At 42.7% G+C, this 22,181-nt stretch overlaps 1 protein-coding gene across 4 annotated transcripts in view; it reads right to left on the bottom strand.

The window, feature by feature from the left end:
- Window positions 1-293: 293 nt before the first annotated feature.
- GATA6 (GATA binding protein 6) overlaps window positions 294-22,181 on the bottom strand; it is a 32,226-nt gene continuing 10,338 nt past the window's right edge. For all 4 annotated transcript variants that reach the window (XM_077900235.1, XM_077900238.1, XM_077900236.1 and 1 more), the window contains exons 4-7: window positions 21,358-21,483; window positions 20,412-20,499; window positions 20,213-20,316; window positions 294-1,712 (exon numbers count right to left, since the gene is read on the bottom strand). In XM_077900235.1, coding sequence (XP_077756361.1) covers window positions 1,530-1,712; window positions 20,213-20,316; window positions 20,412-20,499; window positions 21,358-21,483 — 501 coding nt within the window. In that variant the 3' untranslated portion in view covers window positions 294-1,529. The remainder of the gene's footprint in view (window positions 1,713-20,212; window positions 20,317-20,411; window positions 20,500-21,357; window positions 21,484-22,181) is intronic.

The raw sequence follows: 22,181 nt of genomic DNA, 5'->3' as shown, positions 1-22,181 counted from the left end.
CACACTTAGGGAGCCCAAAATGAAATGCCACCATTGTGTTGTGAAACAGTCTCCCATGTTATCATAGAATAGTGGGTCCTTTTCACTTATAAAAATTGCCCCCAATGCAAATTGAAGGTGACAACTCCATATGCCAATTTCAAATAAACCAAGGTATGAAGCAACTCCCAAAGGACAATTTGTTGAAAGGAAAGCCGAAAGGCAATTTGCAAACATCACATGCACTTGTTTTATATGAATATCTCTAGCCACATACAGTATCAAAATGAAACTAAAAGGGAAGGAACTCACTGTACAGAAGACAAAACAATACCCTTTTTATTTTCAAAACTTTGGTGAAATAGGTTTCCATGACATCCCATCTTTAAAAAATTAATGTAAACCAACCTGCCTGTGGGTTAGTCACACTATAGACTTCATCGTAGTGTGTACAGATGCCTAGAATATTTACAAATGTTATTTGTTAGGTAGTAAAGTTTTGTTGCAATTTTTCCAGCACATATTCCACAGTAAAATAAAGAGGGGATATTCGTGTTCTTGTATAAAAATTCTTAACAAATGGATATAGGCAATTTTCCTGAGAGAAGATTTGTTCTTGAAGTATTTTTCTTTTACAATTGGAAATATAGAAATGGGATGCAGTTGTCAAAGAAGCATAAGAATGTCTAAGTTAACATTTTTTCTTTTAAATTATTTAAGTACCATTAAGTTAAAATGTTTACATTCATTATAAAAAATGTTGTTAAATCTTATGCAAATGATTTAACACTGATTGCTGCAACGCAAATTGCACTTTTTAAAAAAATTATTGTTTACATGGAAGAAAAATATCTTGTTTGCTACCCTGTTTACAAATCCCGACTGACTTCAGGTCAGTCACACAATATGAACTTTGAGAAACGTCAGTCACAGTGTACGTTACAGTTATAACGCAGTCTTGCAAACTGAGTAATATTTTTGACTCAGCCTCCAGAGTGTGTACCAAATGGCCTCAAATGGTCTTCTCCATGAAAGCATGTGAAATTCAGGTGTGGAAAAAGTACGAAGAAATTCTGGAACAACCAAAACCGATCAGAAGAAGCACATGATTTGGGGCAATACACATAAAACCTTTAAAAAAAAAAAAAAAAATCTCTCTCAATATTCCTTAGCAGGCAAGGCCCCGGTCCTAGTCCCGGTTTCTGGAAGCGGCACAGCGGACACCAGATCCCCGGCGGACCCAGAGGCAGGCTGGCTGGCAGTGGCCGTGCCGTGGCCGGTGGCCGGTGGCCGGTGGCCAGGGAGGTGGCGACACGCGGCGGGCTGCACCTGCGCTCCGAAGCTCTCCATCTTCTCTCTGGCTCTTCAGAGACAGGGGCAGGGAGGGAAGGCAGAGCAAGCCTCTTGGGAAACACATCTCTTTCAAAATAAAGGCACGGAAATCACGCATCAGAGGAACGTTCCGTCAGCGTTGTCAGCACACTCGCCCCTGCTGGGACGGCTGGACCAGGTCCCCGCAGGCCGGGTGCCCTCCGCTCCCGCGGCGCGGCTCAGGCCAGGGCGAGGGCGCACCAGGAATCCTGTCTCACCGAGGACGTGACTTCGGCCGGGGAGGCCAGGCTGACGCCAATGTACAACCCATCTTGACCTGAGTACTTGAGCTCGCCACCGCCGCCGCCGCCGTTCTCGGGGTTAGTGCTCTCTCCTGCGCCGGACAGCACTGAGGCGCCCGCCTGGCCGCAGAGGGATGGGGAGGAAAGAGAAGGGGAGAGAGGGTTACCGACACGTTTGTCAGGCGCCAGTCCCCTGCGAGTTGCACGCGGGGACGCCTGCCACGGGCCGTGGGGCCGGGCGAGAGCCGCTCCCTGCGCGGGCGCCCTCGGCCTAACCCTGGCAGCACAAACTCTCAGAAACATTCTCCCGTGAACCTGAGGCCTCATGGCAGCAGCCACGCAGCGAGATGCGCAGCTGGACAAGGTGGCAAAGGGGAACCGCGTGAGGCCTATCCATGAAGAGTGCCAGGGCAGCCCGGGGGCCCAGCGGTTTGGCGCCGCCTTCGGCCCAGGGTGTGATCCTGGAGACCCGGGATCGGGTCCCACATCGGGCTCCCTGCGTGGAGCCTGCTTCTCCCTCTGCCTGTGTCTGTCTCTCTCTGGTCTCTCATGAATGAATACATAAATAAAAGTCTTTTATAAACAGTGCCAAACTCTCAGCTCTTGGACAGTGAGGCAAACCATACCACCTGGGTAAACAGGTCTTAATGATGCCCACACAATCTAATCATTTCCCAAGAGAAACAAAGTAACACACACACACACACAGCAGAGCCACAACCTTAGCAGTTACGCCAAAGTCTAAAATGGAAAGCTACACAGCTCAGCAAGGCCTGATAAATGAAATTTTTGAGCACTGACTTCATGGAAAAGTAACCCGTACACAGGCTTTAACATCTACTGCATTTACCTTTAAATTCTTTTCGAGGAGAACAGGCCATGTTGAGAGCAGAGCATATTATAAAGTAAATGCTAACATCCTGTGTCTGTCATGGTTGTGGCAATTACCTGAAGCAAAATATCACTGTTCTGTTTCATTCATTCCTTCCTTCCATCCAAATGAAAAAGGCAAATAGAAAACATGATATAATTTCATAGAATCAAACCAAAATAACCAAAATCATGTTTAGACTACAGTTTGAGAAAACCGTTACCTTTGGCTTTTTTCTTAAATCTAGCCCTGACTAGCATGACGCCCAAGCTGCTCAGTGTGGCTCCAAGGACAAGGTCAGTGACGTGTACATCAGAGAGACAGTGCCCCATCTGCACACAGTGCCCCCAAAAGCTCCGACATATCAAAAATAACAAGTCTTCTTGCTGCATCCTTTACTAATTTGAATGCAGGCACATACTATTCTTGGGTGTCAGAACTCAGCCTGTACACATGAATCAGCCACAACTTCAACCTGCAGAACACTCCACTGTTCCTTCCAGCAACATGTGTGCTGACAGGCAGGTACAGAAAATACGGGGGTGTGCCCCTCAGGATTTATATGCATGTTATACTTGGTTAAGAAGTTAGAGGATTTAGGGGTGCCTGGGTGGCTCAATCAGTTAAGCATCTGCCTTCGGCTCAGGTCATGATCCCTGGGTCCTAGGATGCAGCCTCACCTCAGGGTCCCTGGTCAGCAGCAATCTGCTTCTCCCTCCCCTTCTGCTCTTGCTCATGCTCTTTCTCTCAAATAACAAAATCTTTGCAAAAAAAAAAAAAAAAAAGAAGAAGAAGAAGGTAGTTACAGGATATATAGAAACCTCACAAGTGACATCCAGGTTCCTGAGGGAAACAACAGGTGCAGTGACAGCTGATGCAGCTAAGAAGTCTATACATATCAGCCTTCCTTCCACCTGAAAACACCACCCTGTCTGCAACACTTGCATTTCTTTCCAAAGAGAAAAGACAGTGGAAAGACCATCACACTCTCTCAACCCTTTTGGAAAAAGAATGGAAGCTCCTGTGGCCACAGAGGAGCCACAGGCCAGTATCCTGTTGACAAGATGTCACATTCTCCCGCTGTGATGTTAGCAGGGAAATCACCTCTATGGTCTTCTGCCTGAAAGCCCGGAACCTCGCTTTAAGTCAGACAGACCCTAAATGAGGCTCATTGAGAAAAAACTCACAGCTCAGAGCAAGCTCAGAAGAACTGCTCTGCATGAAGGGGGGCCCTTGCTAGGCCAGGCCTGAGATGGATGCCTGGGGCCAGCAGCATGCGGGGCGGTGGGGGAGAGATGGTGCCGAGCCTGCGTCAGTCACAGACCAATGCTTCTTCCATGATTTGGACAAAGCATTGTGGAAGCCTGAGAGGCTAGCATCTGGGGAAACTGAGTGAAGGTTGCCACCTCTGCAACTTCTCCATAAACCTAAAATCACTCCAAAGTAAAAAGTTCATTAAAAAAAAATCTAGGCGTGAGGGAAACCTGGGTGGCTCTGGTTGAGCATCTACCTTTGGCTCAGGGCGTGATCCCAGGGTCCTGGGATCAGGTCCCACATCAGGCTCCTCGCAGGGAGTCTGCTTCTCCCTCTATCTCTCTCTGTGTGTCTCTCATGAGTAAATAAATAAAGGCCTAAAAAAAAATCTAGCCATGAATCCATACTTAAATCATGGCTTTTTCCTTCTAAAAAGTTCAGAAATCTGTTATTTCTTCCTACCTTTCACAGTTTCATCCCATAAATTACTGGATATTTTCCCCCTGACACAACATCCATTTGTGTGGCTGAGCTGATGTGGCATCTACTTCAGAGAAACTTTGGGCACCACACACAGGCTGAACTGAATGGAAGGTATATGCTGAGCCCCCCTTGGCTCCAACTCAGGGGCCTGGAAGTCAATGTAGTCCTGCTCTTTCTGGAATCAAAAATCTGGTTCTCTCTCTAATCCTCACAATACCTGCATGAGGCTGGGAACAAGGGCTTCAGAAGGTCTGGTCGTAGGACTTCCTATCTGCCCATCCCAACTTCCCAATCCAGCCCCTCGGGGAACCAAGCCTTCCCTTTCCTGGCAAAAATGAGGGTTTGTAAAAATCCAGTCACAACAGTACCACCACACTCAAACTTCTTTTTTTTAAGATTTTATTTATTTATTCATGAGAGAGGCAGAGACAGAGGCAGAGGGAGAAGCAGGCTCCATGCCGGGAGCCCAACGTGGGACTCCATCCCGGGTCTCCAGGATCACGCCCTGGGCCAAGGTGGCACTAAACCACTGAGCCACCCGGGCTACCCTCAAACTTCTTTTTAAATTAACAGGAGACTTAAACTGAGGGCTTTGGGTACATAAAAAACATTTTACGAAGTCATTGAGATGTCTAAAACTTAAAACAGATTTTGAAATGGCTCAAAGAATCCTGTCAAACACAAAGCTATGGTTCTCGTTACCCATATAAATATGGTAACCAACTTTAACCATTAATTCCAGAAACTCCACTATGAGCAAATCCAACATGGACTCAGATTTAACACCCAAAGAAATAAACAAAAGTTTATTTTAAACAAAAATTCAATTACACAGAAGGCCTCATTTTAGGAAGGAGCTACCATAAAACTAATAAAAAGAGTTAATGCAATTATAAATGATTTATGTCACATCCAATCTCATAACTGATCTACCTATTTCCAGAAAAAGCACATGTGCATTTATCTGACTAAATCTGAATTCACTACAGATTTGAATGATCTGTATCATTCAGAATCAAAAAGGGATACCTGGATTGGCCCAGGATGCAGCCCACCTCACATGGCCAGACATGCTGAGATAGCAGAGGGGTTGGTCACTACCACAAGTCAGCAACGAGAAACATTAGCAAGATGCTTATGAGAGCCAGACACCAGGCCCCAAAGACACGGTTGTTCCCTGGATGAGCTCCCAGGCCACATACACACTGGAAAGTAACAATGATCAACTTCCTATCATGAATGACAAATGAGTGGCTGAGATATAGGGTTGGAGCAATAGGTCAAAAAAAGGACACAGAAGGGAAAGGATTCCTGGGGATGGGCCGCATGCAGCCTGCAACAGTGGGGACCAGTGTGGACGGACTTCTGAGTACTATCCTGGTTCAGCCACCTACTGAGTAAGGTCACCTCTCCAAGGCTCCTCCTGGCAAAACTCGCCTTCACATCAACCCTCAAGCAGGGCTGTGACAGTACAGTGCTTGTGAAAGCATCAGCATGTTGCCTTGCCACGGTAAGCAGACTAGTGAGGAAAGGGTATTGAGCATGGGAGGTGTGCAGGACATACCAGAGACCTACTCTTAAGCAAAGCCAGCAGAAACAGAAGGATAAGCAAAGGAGGCAAGGAAACAATGTGGGAGAGGTAAACTAGAAGGCCTGAACTAAAACCCTGTGTCTCAGGTTCCTCAACTGGAAAACTGAATTTTTTTAAAGATTTTATTTATTAATTTTAGGGAGAGAGTAGAGGAAGAGGGACAAGCAGACTGCACTGTGCAGAGGCCAATGTGGAGCTCAATTCCAGGCCTCCAAAATAAAGACCTGAGCCAAAATCAAAAGCTAGATGCTTAACCTACGGAGCCACCCAGGCACCCCTAGAAAATGGAAATTTAAAAGAGGCACCTATGTCCTAAGGTTACTGCAAGAATTAAATTCATTAACATACATAAAGTCTTTCCAACAGTATCTGAGACAACAGGAAAGACGACACAAACATATGCTATTAGTATTTTATTATTCTTGTTAAGGAGCATAGACCTAACTTAATCTCCCCAATTATTTTTTTCTTAAGATTTTATTTATTCATAAGAGACACAGAGGCAGAGACACAGGCAGAGGGAGAAGCAGGCTCCCCATAGGGAGCCCAATGAGGAACTTGGTCCCAGGACCCCTGGGATGATGACCTGAACTGAAGGCAGACATTCAACCACTGAACCACCCAGGTGTCCCTGATCTCCCCATTTCTACCCTTTTCCAGGTGAGTTACTACCATCACCTAATGGGAGCAGCAGTGGAACTCGTTCAGAGCTAAGTGAAAACCACCTATCCACATCAGCAATGACTTTCTTCTAAGAAATTCTAACACCTTGTTCTTCACACTTGAGCAATAATTCCAAAAGCTATCAACTCAAATATCTTTGTCTTCTTTGTCCAGTCAAAAATGTTAAGCTATACTGCAGACCACCACTCCTACGTCAAAGGGCAGGCAAACTGCAAATTATGTGAGCAACTCATAGCTCATTTGAAATCAAAAGCCACATCCGACCTTCTCAGAAAAAAATGGAAAGAGGTGCTTGTACCAACACTTGAGGAGCTTATTTATAAATGGGGATATGGTACTCAAACATGAAATACTGCAGTGGGGGCACCTGGGTGGCTCAGTGGTTGAGTGTCTTTGGCTCAGGTTGTGATTTTGGGGTCCTGGGATCAAGTTCCACATCGGGCTCCTTGTAGGGAGCCTGCTTCTCCCTCTGTATATGTCTCTGCCTCTATGTCTCTCATGAATAAACAGTCTTTTTTAAAAATTAAAAAAGAAATACTGCAATGTACAGCTTTTGTATACCAATCATATCTTAATAAAAAACAAAATTTTTATGTCACAATACATATGAGATCATAGCGATGAGATCTGTTGAGACCGTGATAACCCCAATCCCCTCATCCATGGCCGGTGGGGCTGTATTCTGGTACATGCCTTAGAAGGCAGTTCGCAAAGCCAACAAGAACTTTATACCCTACTTAGCTCTGTAATTTCACTTCTGGAAATGTATTTATAAGGAAAGAATTCAAAGGAAGGGAAAGGTTCCACAAGGGAAGACAGCCATTGCAGGGTAACTTATAATAGTGGAAACCATGGAAATAATCTTAATGCCTAATAATACGGGTCGGTTTGGAAAAGCAAGTTACATCCGCTCAATGAACTATTATGCAATTATTAAAAATAATAAGATCATCCAGCAAACTGGAAAAAATCCCGTAATGCAATGTTAACTGAAAAATAGCAGGATACAAATTCTAACTATGTCATCATTACAATTCCTGCACATACAGAAGTATTTCAAGGGAACCAGGTAGAGTTTGGGGACAGAGGACCATCTATTAGTCATCAGTACCTTCCTTTGAATATTTTAACTGAATGGCGTAGTGCAGTGTAACTTTGGGGAAGGTAGAAAACATTAGCACCAGAAATATAACGCACAAGCACTCAAGGACAGGACAAGCCAGCCTGGAAAAAGTCATAAAGTAGCGGGATCAAACAGGGAGGAATCAGAGTGGAGGCACTAAGAGAAGAGAGGCCCAGAAGGGGATCCCAAGCAACCTGAAGTCACCTACATCCATGCCACCTGCCATTGGCTGGAACCTGGATGATGTGAAACATGGGTCCATGGATGTTAAAATGGTATAATGGGTGCATTAGTGTAACCTGAGCTCTTGCAACAGTATTCTAACTGGGTAAGAAATCTAGAATTGGCACAACTCTCCTTATGAAACCTGGCTTCTCATATCATCGTTTGTCTGGAGTGTCTTTCCCTCTTTGGTGATGTTCAAGAGCTACCTATTGAGAATCAGTGCAACCTGGAGGAAAAAAAAATTCAGAGAAAATTTATGGCCCTGGATCCTGTACCACACACACAAAATTACAAGCATAAATTTCGATTGGTTAATATGTTTCCCCACATCTAGTGGAAAAACCTTGAAAGTTCAGATCACGGACATGAGAACACAGCCAAAGCAGACACTTCCCTAACCTAACCCAACCCAACCCCGCCAGGGTTCCTGAACAGAAGCTCTGAGGGGAGGGCTGTGGAATGCCCACAGCTGCACCATCCTTCCCAGTCTTGGTGGGCAGTGCACACAGGCGGAGGTCCTCGCTCTTTCTCTGATCAAAGTGCATTATGAGGGTGGGGCCGAAATCTGTTCTGTGTTTCCATTCATGGCTTATCTGCCCTCCACCCTCCCACAGACAAGTGAAAATGGAGGCACTTCCTGTTGAAAGAATGTGTTATCAGCACCAGACTCAGCCCGGGCTTAGCACTGAACTCAGGCCAGGTTAGGTAGGAGACCTGGCAGGATGGCTGGGCTGGAAATCTCCCTCTTAAAGGAATAAATGACTTCAGGGACAACCCGGGCTTCTGCAGGCTGGGTCATGGAAAATATCTACTAGCCTGCAAAGTAGGCACAATTCATCTTCAGATCACATGGTTGTTGGTTTTTTTTTTTTTCCTGTGAGAACAACTTTTGGACATATATCTGAAAAGTCAAGAATTTCTGATTTGATAAAGTCATAGAGTCAGTGCCCAGTAGTGTCTGGCTCGCAGTGGCCTCACCAACACTGGCAGCTGTCTATCTTTCCCACTACCTCACAGACCCGGTAACAGGCAGGCCCAGAGACAGCTCCTCAGGCAGCTCTGGCTATCAGAGCTCTTATCAGAGCCAAGGAAACCCTTTAAAGGACACGGCCACTCCAGAACAACGTAGGTTCTATAGCTTGTGAATTATAAACATCAATTTCATTTTTGAGGAAGGAAACCGAAAAGGAGTCAACTGGGGTGTGTTCTGTCCTCTGTGCTGTAATCACTTACTGGAGCCCTGATCTGAAGAAACAAAACACAGCATCCCAGGCAGGTTGAGGGTGAGTGTGTGATCATTCCCAGAGCTTAAGACTTTGATGATGATCACACTGCCTCCTTAGCTCGAATTCAGACTGTCGGCTTCCATGGCCTCTGATCTGTCCTTCCTACACATCTAAGTAAGCTTGTGGTTATGGCTTTCTCTTCTGTGAGGGGAAGCCAGCCATCCCTCACTGCCAACACTCTCTTCTCTGCTTTTGTAACCTCTAGGTTAGGCTCTCCCAGTGTTTTATAGCGGCCTGCCTCAAAAAAACTATGCGTAAATTCCAACAAAGGAGAAACACTTTCAGATAAATAAACTTTCACTCTAAAAACTATACTCATTTCAGTTTGGAGGGAGACATAAAAGTGACTCACTAATAGTTTAGGAAGTGGCACAAACACACAAGCGTTCTGTCTCCATCAGGACCCGTAAAAATTGTCAATCAAAACAAAGCCCTTTATGTCTCCCATAACAACTCAAAGCAAAAGAACATAAACACCTTCTCTCGCAAGAAGGAAGAGTCACGGTCATTGTAGCCAATGACCTAATTCAGTTTTTAGCAAAATATTTTAGTTATTTTTGTAATTTAACAAGCAAATTCTGTAATGGAGAGCTCACTGGCTGCCCCCCTTGGGCCCTTTCGCCCCTTCTGGGCCTGAGTAGGCCAGGTTCTATCCATACCCCAGAATGCTGCCCTTTTCAAGGAGGGAAGAGCAATTCTATGCACATGATCTACCCTGGGCAAAGGAGCAGATTGTTTCATACATCTGTACACATTCAAATAGCAGGTTTGTCACAGTGAAGAAAGGCACAGCCCGAAGTTTAAGTGCCCTTGGGCTAACAGTAAAATGCTGATTACAGGGGCGCCTGGGTGGCTCAGTGGGTTAAACGTCTGCCTTCAGCTCAGGTCATAATCCTAGGGTTCTGGGATCGAACTCCACATCGGTCTTCCTGCCTAGCAGGGGAGTCTGTTTCCCCCTCTCCCTCTGCCCTACCCCCTGCTAGTGCTCATGCCCTCTCTGTCTCTACACTTTCTCTCTCAAATAAATAAAATCTTTTTTTTAAATGCTGATCACAAACATAAATGGCGGTGGGATGAGCACTGGGTGTTATACTATGTGTTGGCAAATTGAACTTCAATAAAAACAAATGAAATGAAAACAAATTTTAAAAAATGGCATGGGGGAATATTTGTCCCACAAACTGAAGTCACTGGTATTCTAAAGAAAAAGTTTATCTTCTAAAATGAATTAAAATGGATGGCTCTACTCTAGTCAAAGTGGTAAAGGATCCCAAGGAAAGATTTAAAACTTGGTGAATTATGATCTTTTATAACAAAACTTTCAGATGGATAACTTAATCTCACCATCTCAATCAGAGAAAGCAGACCATGATCGGAGAACCAAGCAGCATTTACAAGAAAGCATTATGAAAGTACTAAGTGTCACAAGGAGTGAAAATTTGTGGCTATCAGAAAAATAAAAATATTTAAAACATGGTTACTTTGGGGGTACCTGGGTGGCTCAGTCAGTTAAACATCTGCTTTTGGCTCAGGTCACAATCTCGGGGTCCTGGGATCGAGCTATACACATTGGGCTCCCTACTCACTGAGGCATCCGCTTCTCCCTCTGCCATCCCCCAACCCCACACACATGCTCTCCCTTTCTCAAATATATAAAATCTTTAAAAAAAAAAAAAAAAAAACACACACACACACACAAAAAAAACCTACCCATGGTTACTTTGTTAATGCAATACCTCTACATCTCTTCATTTCCCCCCACCAGGAAAGTAAGGATTTATTTCTAATGTCTTGAAATGGGGAAGGGGGGTGGGAAATGCCATGTGAATAAAGCACAGCACTATTAACTTCCAAGATTATATTTAAATAGTGCTGTTCTCCTTGAGCTTCAAAGAGGTCTGCAGGCATCTCCCACTTATGCTACACAATGCTCTTAAGGACCAGATGGTAGGAATTACTTTTCTCTTTTAGTAGGAGGAAAACAGAGGCTTTACAAAACCTTGGCAGCTAACTAGAGTCACACATAGAGCTGGAGCTAGTGTCTGGCTGCCTGAATCTGTTTCCTTCCAGCTGCTAATCTGTGAACCCCCAGAAATAAACTTCAGACCATACCAAGGCTTCACCATGAATCAAGCAAATAAGCTTAATCAGAGCTTTAAATTAAAAATATGTGTCCCTTAATAAGATAAAAAATATGATTCCAGAGTGTGCACCCCGGCTCTAGTGAAACCATCTCTGGCCATGTTAACAACAACGAAAACAGCAGCACAGCAAGTAAATTTAAACATCGTCAGATATTGACTTGGAACTATTTACTCGCAAGACTCCAACAGGACACGGAGATCAATACTTGTCGTTTATTTGTTCAAGTCTTTCTTAAAATCCGAAGTCAATAAAATAATTTGGTTGTGCTCATTCCCACAGATTCCAAGTGCTGGGTCTGGTGCACTAGGTTACTGAATTATGAATTATCGCACATGCCAACACCTGTCTTTGGAGATGCTTTTTAAAATTATTAAAATTTCAGGAAAAAAAATAACAGGTAGCTCTCAACATGAACAAAGCTAACAGATTGTATTGAATTCATATCCATTAGATCTTCATATTGCTAGTAACTCTTTTGGCAGACACCCATGAAATGCATAATAAATTACTTTCGTTCCAGTAAAGGAATTCATTTTCTTCGAAGATTCATTTAGCAATAACATTTCAGAGCATTCTAAGCCAGATTTCTTAAATTTGGCCATGTTTCCCGTAACATTATTTCATGTTTTGTGACAATTTGTATATTCTTACAGAGGCAGGGCGGGGTGGGGGGGGTGGGGGGGGAGACTACAAAGAATCTGTAATCTACAGAGAAACGTTGTGTTCTACGACGAAGCCGCCCAACCCGAGGCCGTGAGAAGGCACACGACATTCTACCCACACTTCTTCTTTACCTAGCATTCTGGCTTTCAGATTTGATAATGAGTCACTTATTAAATAAGCCACAGTCCTGTGATAAATTGGGTGGACTTACATATTATAAACTATTTAAAGAATGATATACTTGTGCTGACCTCTATATATATATATATATACACACACACACATATATAAAGGCATTGGGTATTACTGTAGTGCAATGCATTTCTAACTATTCCTCCTTACTATCCTCCCCATAACACACAGGCACGCACGCACAAACACACACACACATACAAGACAAAAAACGGGAAGTCTAGAAAAGGCCTTGAGATCAAAATGAAAGTATGCAAACTCCACATGCTTCCATGTTCCTTGCCAGGTTGGCGTGTGACTTTCTCAGCAAAGGCCAGTGTGGTCAGACAGGAACGTGAGTTATTAAGAAGGAACTGAAAGAAGAAAGGGAGCCTGGCACATAGGGAGCGTGAAGATAAAATGCCAACAAAATATTTACGTTCATGGCTTGCAGCGAGTGGCAAGTGGGATATTAATAACTGTGATGATTGGTCAGCTCCCTGGGAGTGGTAACAGCCCTGGAACCGAGAGAGGCAGGAGACATCGGTTCCAGTCCCGGCTTCAACACCGGCTGGTTTTGTGACCTTAGGGAGTCACTCTGGATCCTGGCTTATAAATGAGGCAATTATAAAACCTAACTGCAGCACTCTCACAGACTGCTGTGGGAGACTGATGACTTTCTAACTCTCTTTTTATTCATTTAGAAAAGAGCATCGTGGACTATAAACTCCGGGGGCGGTGGGGGGAGGAATGGACACTTGCCTATTAAATGCTTTTTCAATGATTTCATAAAGACCGGAGGCAATTTGAACATTCTGAACAATTCCAACTAATTTAGCACTTACTATGTATCAGAAATCACATCATTTGAAGGATGTAAGTACTGCCTTTTAATAATTACCTTAAGTACACCAACCACAGCCAATTTCACTATGTGTTACTCTTTTATTATCCAATTGACATAGTCTTAGCACTGTAACACATTTTATTAGAAATACATGAAAATTTGTACAAAATTACAAATATTGCCTTATATATTTGGTTATAAGCAAATCACTTCTCTGGCATAATTTTCCCACCTGTTTCTGCAGGACTTTTTTTGATGCTCAAATTACTAATAAAAATTAGATTTCTTTCAGAAAATATTTTTCTTTCTGAAGATTTCAATATCACATTTATCATGTCTTAATCTATGCCTTACTGAAATGTTAATTGAAATTTTGAAAAATAAAAGGTTTTAAAAAAACTCTAGCATGCCACAGGTAACAACTGACTGCCAGACTTGAGTCTAAATCCTGTTTCTTAATACGTACATAATCTTGAATAAATCTTTTAAAAAAATACATACAGAACCTTGGGCCTATTACTTTGTTCTGAGTCTCACTGCCCCCCTAAATCAAAAATGGAAATAAAACATAGGTAGAGTGATAATTATGACTAAAAGAGAAAATGTACACAAAATACATAAAGTACTTGATAGAAGCAGGCTTCTGCTTTTCTATGTCCAGTATCTTGTAAATAATAAATACAGAAAAGGGAGAAATCTTCTCAAAAGCAAGAGGACAATGATAAAATGCAAAACTAACACTAATGCCCTGCTCTCCTGCAACCTAAAGGCTCTCATAAAATATTCAACTTAAGAGATGAGCGGTAATTTTTTGACCCTCTCCAGGAGTCTCATATGAATCAGAACTGCTCTGCAGAATCAAGTTCCTCTGAGTGAAAGTAACTCATATTGTATATGAGTCCTTCATGAATGTACCTTTCAGCTACTTAATTATGGTAGTAGTAGTTAATAATAACAGGAATTATTATTTTGTGACCAATCACAATGCCTTAGTAAATCCAGTATGATCTAATCCCTTGGAGAAAAAAAGACAGTGGAGTATAAATTTGCTAATAAAGAAGGAATAAGCTAGGGCACCTGGGTAGCTCAGCGGTTAAGAATCTACCTTTGGCTCAGGGCGTGACCCCAGGATCCTGGGATGGAGTTCTGTATCAGGTTCCCCACAGGGAGCCTGCTTCTCCCTCTGCCTATCTCTGCCTCTTTGTGTCTGTCATGAATAAAAAAATGAAATCTTAGAGAAAAAAAAAGTAATAAGCTACGTGACTAAAGTGGTGTTTTCCATTTTTCAGTATAGGATGCAAATATTAGCACGTAAAACCTATAAAAAGAACTTTAAATATTAACCTACAAAGCACCTAAACTTTCTTCAGAAGGCCATCTGAGGACCCACGCATACCCTAACAAGTATCAGTCCCCAGTCGCTGCTGTGGCCACAAGCACTAAGGTGCGCATTTATTCTTTCAAACCACTTGGAGCCCCAAGATTTAGCACCATGCAGCTCAGAGGAAGTATTTCTTCTGACAAGGTTTTTGAATGAAGTTACTACCAAGGAGTGACTAGTTGGGAAACAGCTCTATCTAGGCACAGAGCATCCCAGAAGAATAAATAAGGCAAGAATGAAGATACCTACTTTGTATCAAAATGACCAATCAGCAGGTAAGCGCCCCCACCCCTCAGCCAAAGGGGCAGAATCAGCCAGCATCAAATCTTAAGTCTGCCTCTCTTCGTGGCAGTCGTCTATTACCAGCGATGAACCACAAAAGGTACAGAAAGATTTCCTATCTCCAACACACCATGCCCAATATGTCTCCATTCAGAAAATTCAACAGGCCACCCCAAACCATCCTGCCCTGAGAAGCCCTGGGGATAGAGAAACCAGAGCCCAGGCCTACATCATAGTGCCATGAGGCCAGTGCATGTCAACCAGCTCTGAGGGAGTCTTTTCCTTACTAATGATGAGGGGAAACCCTGCTTATAAAATGTACAAGCAGGAGCATGCCAGTATTTGTTTACATCAATTATCAAAATACTCTCTTAAGAATGTTTTAATTGGGGAGCCTGGGTGGCTCAGTCGGTTAAGCATCTGCCTTCGGCTTAGGTCAAGATCCTGGAGTCTCAGGATTGAGCCCTGCATCAGGTTCCCTGTTCACTGGGGAGTCTGCTTCTCCCTCTCCCTCTTCACTCCACACCCCAGCTCGTGTACTGTCTTGTGTGTACTGTGAGCTCTCTCTCTTGCTCTCTCAATAAATAAATTTTTTAAAAAGTGCTTTAATTGTTGTATTCTAGCATAGAAAAAGAAACACATTTGTCAACACAGATGGGGGTTAGAGAAAGTCCATCATTTAGAAATGAAGACAACTGGACCCCACTTAAGGTTGACTTTATATTGATGTGAACCAGTTTCAAAAGTGTACCTTCCACTTACTTCACCAGTCTCACCTCCTACCTTTGGCTCCACACCCTATGCTCCAGCAACACTGAACACTAAAGCTATGTCCTCAAAGCATCACAGTTGCCCATGCTCTTCTTTCTGGAGGATGTCATCGTGGTGCTTTCCTTGCCCTGCAAAAATCCTATCCCACTGATTCAAATGCACTCTGTGAAGCCACTTCCAACTCTGAGGTCAGAATTAACCACTCCCTCCTTTCAACTTCTACCCTACCCCGTAGCTCATTTAAGGCACTTCCACACCTGACCAGCAGTGTGGTCCCTACCACTACCACCACATTATAAACAATTCGAGGTCAGGTACCTTGTTTCATTCAATGGTAAACAGGGCCTCTCAGAGCACAATACTTTTTAAATGGAACAACGACTATAAAGCCAGGATTAGTCTGCTAGAGTTCATCTCCAACATTTTATGTTTTATGATGACTTCAACATTATATTTGCAGTTTTAATATAAACTTAAGTGGCTTTTAATTTTTTAAAGTAATTATTTATAGAACTACTTTTAGGCAGGCAATATGTTCAGTGGTATCTTATTCTCAGACATTAAATCTCACTGCTATTTTCATCCCCAAATTAATCCTTCCTGCCACAAAGGAAAAATAAGAGAAATGCCTTTTATCTATAAAATTTGGGGACTGAGCTATAAAACATAAGCTAATATATATGATGTATGAAATGTATGGATAATAATGAGTATATATGATGTATAATATGCACACATCATATATACACATCTATTATATTTTTATATATGTAAAGATTTCTCCAGTTTTACTAATTTTTAGTTACAAGTCATAGGAAGGGTAAGAATATTTAGAAATTATGAAATCTTATTTGGAAAAAATAAATCTTATTTGGGAAGTGCTAAAATAGAACACTGTTCCCATATTTCCCTTCTAAATAAGAACAAAAAAACCCTAGTGTGATTTAGTCAATAAATGGAATTCAATGAAAGATTTAAATATTCTTACCATCCACCAAGAATATAAATGCTAAAGAAAATCTGTTATATATTTAAGTCAACTAAATACATATTTTTCAGTAAACCTACACGAGAGAAAATTTTAGTACATAAGACTTTTCTTGGAAAATGCATCTTTAAGTTCAAAAGGCACAAAAAATAATCAACTGTCTATCAAAATGTAAGTGTGACATATTTCTTAATCACAAAAATTCAAAAAGAACAAGCCAGGGGCTATTTTAATACTAGGCTGCATAGCAGTCAGCCTTCCCAATCTCAGAGAGGAAACACACTGCCCTCCCTCTGTCTCCGACACATAACACACCACACAGAAAACCTACAAAGAGAAACTGAGTCATCAGGTAGCTGAGTCAGCAACCTGATGACCATTAGATCTCTTGGAAAAAAGACGACATTCTTTCTAAGTTAAAACACAAATTAGCAACAAATACATAAAGCTAAGACATTGTAGCTTCATGACAAATAAGGGAAGACATAAGGCCTCAGAGCACCACAAAAATGATTTCCGTGCCCCTGAGACACTTGTCAAGGAAGAATGCCAAATGCTGCATGCTAGGAATCCTGCCCTCACCTTACTGCTGCCCAGGAGGGAGCCCTAGAGCCTTTGCTCTCAGCAGCAGAAAACTACCCTCCCTCCAGAACGTTCAGGTCCTGCCAGGCTAGCTCAGGAACCAGCCATGGGAACCTGTTGCCCCCTACCCCCCACAGGAGAGGGAAGGAACAGAAGGATTTAAAAGGAGCCTGCTGGGAACGCCTACTGATCGTCTCCTACACTGCTTTTCTGAGGGTGGCGGGATTAAAAAGGAACAGCAGGTGTGCTGTGGACCACTGCAACAATCTGACTTCCTTGCTATTACAACCATTAAGGAAAGATGGGCAAAGCAGCTATGTTGCCACTTACACCATGTGGCCCCCCCAGTTCCGCTCTTCCACTGGGAGTATGCCTGAGATGACTGTTTTGTAGCTCGGCTGACCCTCTTAAAAGTGAAATAACCCTGAACTACTCATTTCCACCACGTCAACCACAGGGCCACACTGGAGATCAGCGGGACATCAAAGGAGGCTTAAACGTTGAGCCAACCAGGGTGATGCATACTGCATACCAGGCGCAACCTTGCCAGGCGGATGCAACATTTTCTTCACCTACAGCACCTCCCCAAATCCTGTAATCATCCTGGCACAACACCAGCTGCCCTCCAACATCATAAACTGTGACCAAAATGGGAAAAAGGACACATCTTGTCGGCACAGCCACCTTTCTCAAGTGCTTCCCCCAGTGGCTCAGGGAGCTCCCTGCCCTCCGCCCCCCAAGGGCACACACCAACCAAGTCTCCACCCAGAGAAGGCCGTGAAGGTACTCAGGGACCACGGGGCACACACACGGGCACTCCTCCATAGGTAGTCACCTGGGGAGACCATTAGGGTCTACAATTATTCTGGGAGGGGACACTTTCCAAAGGCAGCCAGCAGATGGGCTTCTGTCCTGTCGGCCTGGTTCCCCACCACAGCCATGTCACATAGGGGCTGCTAGAGACGTGTGTGGTGGGCTAGCAGACTAGGGAACCCCCAAAGCCCAGGTGCCTGTGGAACCCAGGCCAGAGGGAGTGGGTCCTGTATGTAGGGAGAAGGCAGGCAGTCTGTGCCCCCTGCCCTGGGAAAAGGTGCTGGGAAGCCTTTGAGGCCGCTGGGGCTCTGCAGGCTCACACACTCACGCATACACAAACCCTGCCTGGTCGGCAGCTCACACTGCCAGCTCCCACGCACGCTGCTGCTTGGGCTAAGGAGTGCTGGGGGCTTATAGCCCAAGACCTCGCCTGGAACTGCTCTCAGACTCCACCAACCTCCAAAGTCCTGCTCGCCCTGCCTCCCGGCCTCCAGCGCAGGACAGAAGAGTTCCTTCGAGGGGTGAGGGCCGGCCAGCTGCCTCCAGCATGCGGGGCCCCAGGTAGGAGGTGCCCACAAAGCAGGCGGAGGATGGCCAACATAGCTCCTGAGACCCCTCTTCCAGGCAGGCCAGAGCCAGACCCCTCCCCGACTTTCTCCCCAGCGCCTGTCCGGTGAGGACAACCGATCAGACTCACAAATAGCCAGTTCTGAAATTACACAGCACAAAACCATGAGAGCGAAAGAAACCCCGAGTCCCCCAAGTCCATTGTTGGGCAAATACCTGTATTTCTGTGCCATTTATCATTCAAATTTGGCCTTTTCCAGGCTTAAGCCGGCCTTAACAAACAAAAGTGACCCAAAGCTGGCAGTGATTATTTCAGCTACAAGAGACCAACACCAAAGCCAAAAAACCTGACGGCTCCCCCAGTGCTTTAAAAACCAGGGCGTTTTGCTACTACCTGCCTCATTTAGCTACTACCTAAGTGCTGCTGAGGACTGAGAACATAAAGAATATTTTTAAATAATCTTTATCTTTTCATTCCCACACAAGTAACCACTTTAGACTCTTGAAATCACAACTAACCCTTTTGTAAAAGATAAATAAATAAACAAAAAAAATCTTACACCAGAGTCCACCTTTAAAAAGGCTAGAAGCCTTCTTTAACACCTTATCTGCAACAAATGAAAATGACGGAAAGGCTTTTTGCCTTGTGAAACTGAACATACTTCTTGCATCATTAAAGCAAAAGAAAAAGCCAAAAGAATTTGGGATGGAGGAAAGACAGAAATATCAAACTTAAATTTTTTAATGTTTCCCTTTTGCTTGTTTAAGCCATTCAAAATACAATGAAAAGAAACCGGCTCTGTGGTTCCTGAACCCAGGTTAAAGACACCTCGAGGGCAACAGTTTCAATTTCACCTGGGGCGCTTATGCAAAAACACAGCCTTCCAAGCCCCACCCCCAGAGACTCTGACTCAGAAAATCCAGGGTGGGGCCCAGGAATCTGTAGCATTTCAAAGTACCCCAAACAGGGCAAAGCTAAATGTAAAAAACAATTACTAAGTAAATAGGGATTTTAATGCTGGTATTTTGACTTAAACCAGTCTCAGCATAATCCTTAAAAAAAAGTCCTGCGGCCCAGATCTCGCCCCGGATCACACTGAGGTCTAGGGTAAGGCCTGATCATTAAAAGAGCATTCCAGGTAAATTTGGAAAACAAATTTACGGTGGAATGTGCTCAACACTCAAGGAAAACTGGGTTTCAATCACCCCTTTACAGAAACTGTGATCTTCACCAAGCCCAGGCATCCCTATCCTTAGGGGTGTGAATTACTCAAAAGCGAATTGCTCCCAGGCTTGTGGCAAGGCTGAAATAAGCCAAGGTACAATGAAGGGGCCTTAGAAGGCAAGGGCCCCCAAGCAGAAGGCCAGTGGGTAAGATCAGTGACTACAGCAGCACAGAACACATTATGATGAGTTTTGCTTTTTGAAATGACTTTAAAAAAAAAAAAAAAAAAAAAGGAAGAGAAGAAAGGCAAAAAGATGGAGTCGCTACGATAAGCAAATTTAAATGCCATGGGCACCGAGATATATAAAACCTGAGTTCATAGTGTTCTTGATCTACATCACAAATACATCTATACAAGCAGCTCAAGACAGAAACCTGGAAATAAAACAACTTCAAGCACTTCACACCAAAACTTCTTGCTTTTACTTGGGTTAATTTAACCATAAAAAATGATATAGATCTTAATTAAGAGGTTTGTAAAGTACTTAGGTTTGTCATTTTGTTGACATTCAAATGTAATCTCCTCTAAAAACTATTCCTAGGTATCAGCTAACTAAACTGAACTGTTGGTTTAGATTATTGTACTACCAGATAAGATAAAACTTGTGATAATATACTAGAGAGCAACCCACTAGCTTAGAAAGCGTCTATACTCCTTTAACACTTACCCCTGAGGCTGTTGGTTGTGTTGTAGGGGAAGTATTTTTGCTGCAGTCATCTGAGTTAGAAGAGGTGGAAGTTGGAGTCATAGGAACAGAATTATTGCTACTACCTGCAACAGTCAAAATTAACCTCATAAATACACACATACTCGACCGTTACAGTTGGCCAATACTTTACAATCAAATAGCATTTTATTGTATTTACCAGAGCAAGCCTTTGACTTATTTATGTTCTTAGGTTTTCTTTTCCTGGTTTGAATTCCCTCTTTTTTCATAGCAAGCGGTCGAGGCACCTAAAAAAAAAAATTTTCAAACAGGCCTTAAGTTTAATGAATATTATATTGAAGAAAAACTCAACTTTAACTAAAGACTCAACATCAGAACTGAAAGCCCTCATTTAAAAGAAGTTGGCATAAATTTCACTCAATTTTTATACACACTCAATAGATCCCAACCTGTACAAAGACTATACTTTCCCCAGCAAATGCAGATTCCTTCAGAGAAAATGAGGTGACTTGTCAAGGAAAATTTATTCCTTCAACTTACTGTTTATTGTTTTAAACAACTTCAATCACAGAGTAAAACCACTAGGTACATATTTTTATTGCAAAGAGATTGTGTATTCTCTTCCTCCTACACATACAAGGTTAATTTCCTTTTTAAGATTGATGTGTTTATAATATTTCACGGTTTCCTCCAAATGAAGGACAGTGTTGCTAACTATAACTATCAAATATATTATTGCTCCTTTACATAAATGTACTTGATTGCATCAAAAAGTTTAAAGTTAAGGTATAAACTAGTTATGCATTTCTAGTTGGTGCCATGTTTTTTTTTCTTCGAGTATATATATTTTTAAAGTTACTATGTTATTGATTCTAAAATGCACATTTTTCACATTTTAGCATTTCTAAAACTGAGATGTCTTAAAATGGATATGTGGCAGTTTAACTGGCAGCATTTCTTTGTTTCTTACTGATATGTAAGATAATGGTTTATAATTAATAACATCCTAAATTCAGTAACGTACATATAGGAAATCAGATTCTTCACTTTTATCCCCTCTCCTTGGCTGTTTTTTTTTTTTAACTGAAACTATGTACAAATAAGATTCTAAACACGTATACACATGAGCAGAATACGTGGCGCACCCCATGGAGTTTCATGTAGAGTCCACAAGCATTGCACACAGGTTCACCCTCCGCATTTCTGCGCCACAAAGTGGTGGTCGTGGTGTGACAGTTGGCACAAGACAATCCAAGCCGCCGGGAGGAAGGCTAAAAGGTAGAAGAAAGTGTACAGATATGAATGACTTTATGTATATGCCACATACATCAACGTATCATTTCCCTGTCATCAACAAGCATGGATCTTTTATTTACAATAATTTTAAAATATAGGGAAAAAATTAAAGTCTGATTAGACTGAACTTCTTGAACCAAGAAACTGGAATTTTATGTAGGGTGCTCCATCCCACAGTGTTTGGTTTGCTCCAGATTATTCTCCCAGCGTACAGAATAACCCGGACAATGTTGGCCAATAACTGCGCTCACTGTTTTCAGGTCTGAATTATAAGAGTCACGAAACACAATCACAAACTGCCTGCCAGTGTCCTAAGTGGCTTTGGGTGGTCTCCACTTGTCATTTGTAATCAAGTCTATTTCTCAGACATGTGCAGAGGAATAACCCAAAAACTTTACAAAGGCAGGCAGTCAGGTAGATAGACTGACAGGTATAAAGAAACGGATCTTGTAAAATGTACAAAATTTTTATAAAGAAATATATTGTAATACATATCATAATTTGCAAGGTTGCCTGCTGCCTCTAAGTTTTCGTATTATTCTTTTTACAAAGTATAAGCAAATTTTGTGGCACTGTTTTAATGCTGGCAGTCTTATTTACGGTGATAGGGATATATTTTCTTTGTCCTATCAGTACAGTATTCAGCTTCTGTTCATACAAAGATTTAAATATT

Source organism: Canis aureus, chromosome 6 (genome assembly GCF_053574225.1).
Source record: "Canis aureus isolate CA01 chromosome 6, VMU_Caureus_v.1.0, whole genome shotgun sequence".
In the NCBI taxonomy this organism is placed as follows: domain Eukaryota; kingdom Metazoa; phylum Chordata; class Mammalia; order Carnivora; family Canidae; genus Canis; species Canis aureus.
Note: the sequence above shows the minus strand (reverse complement) of the source record. Positions and strands in the feature narration are given on the sequence as shown.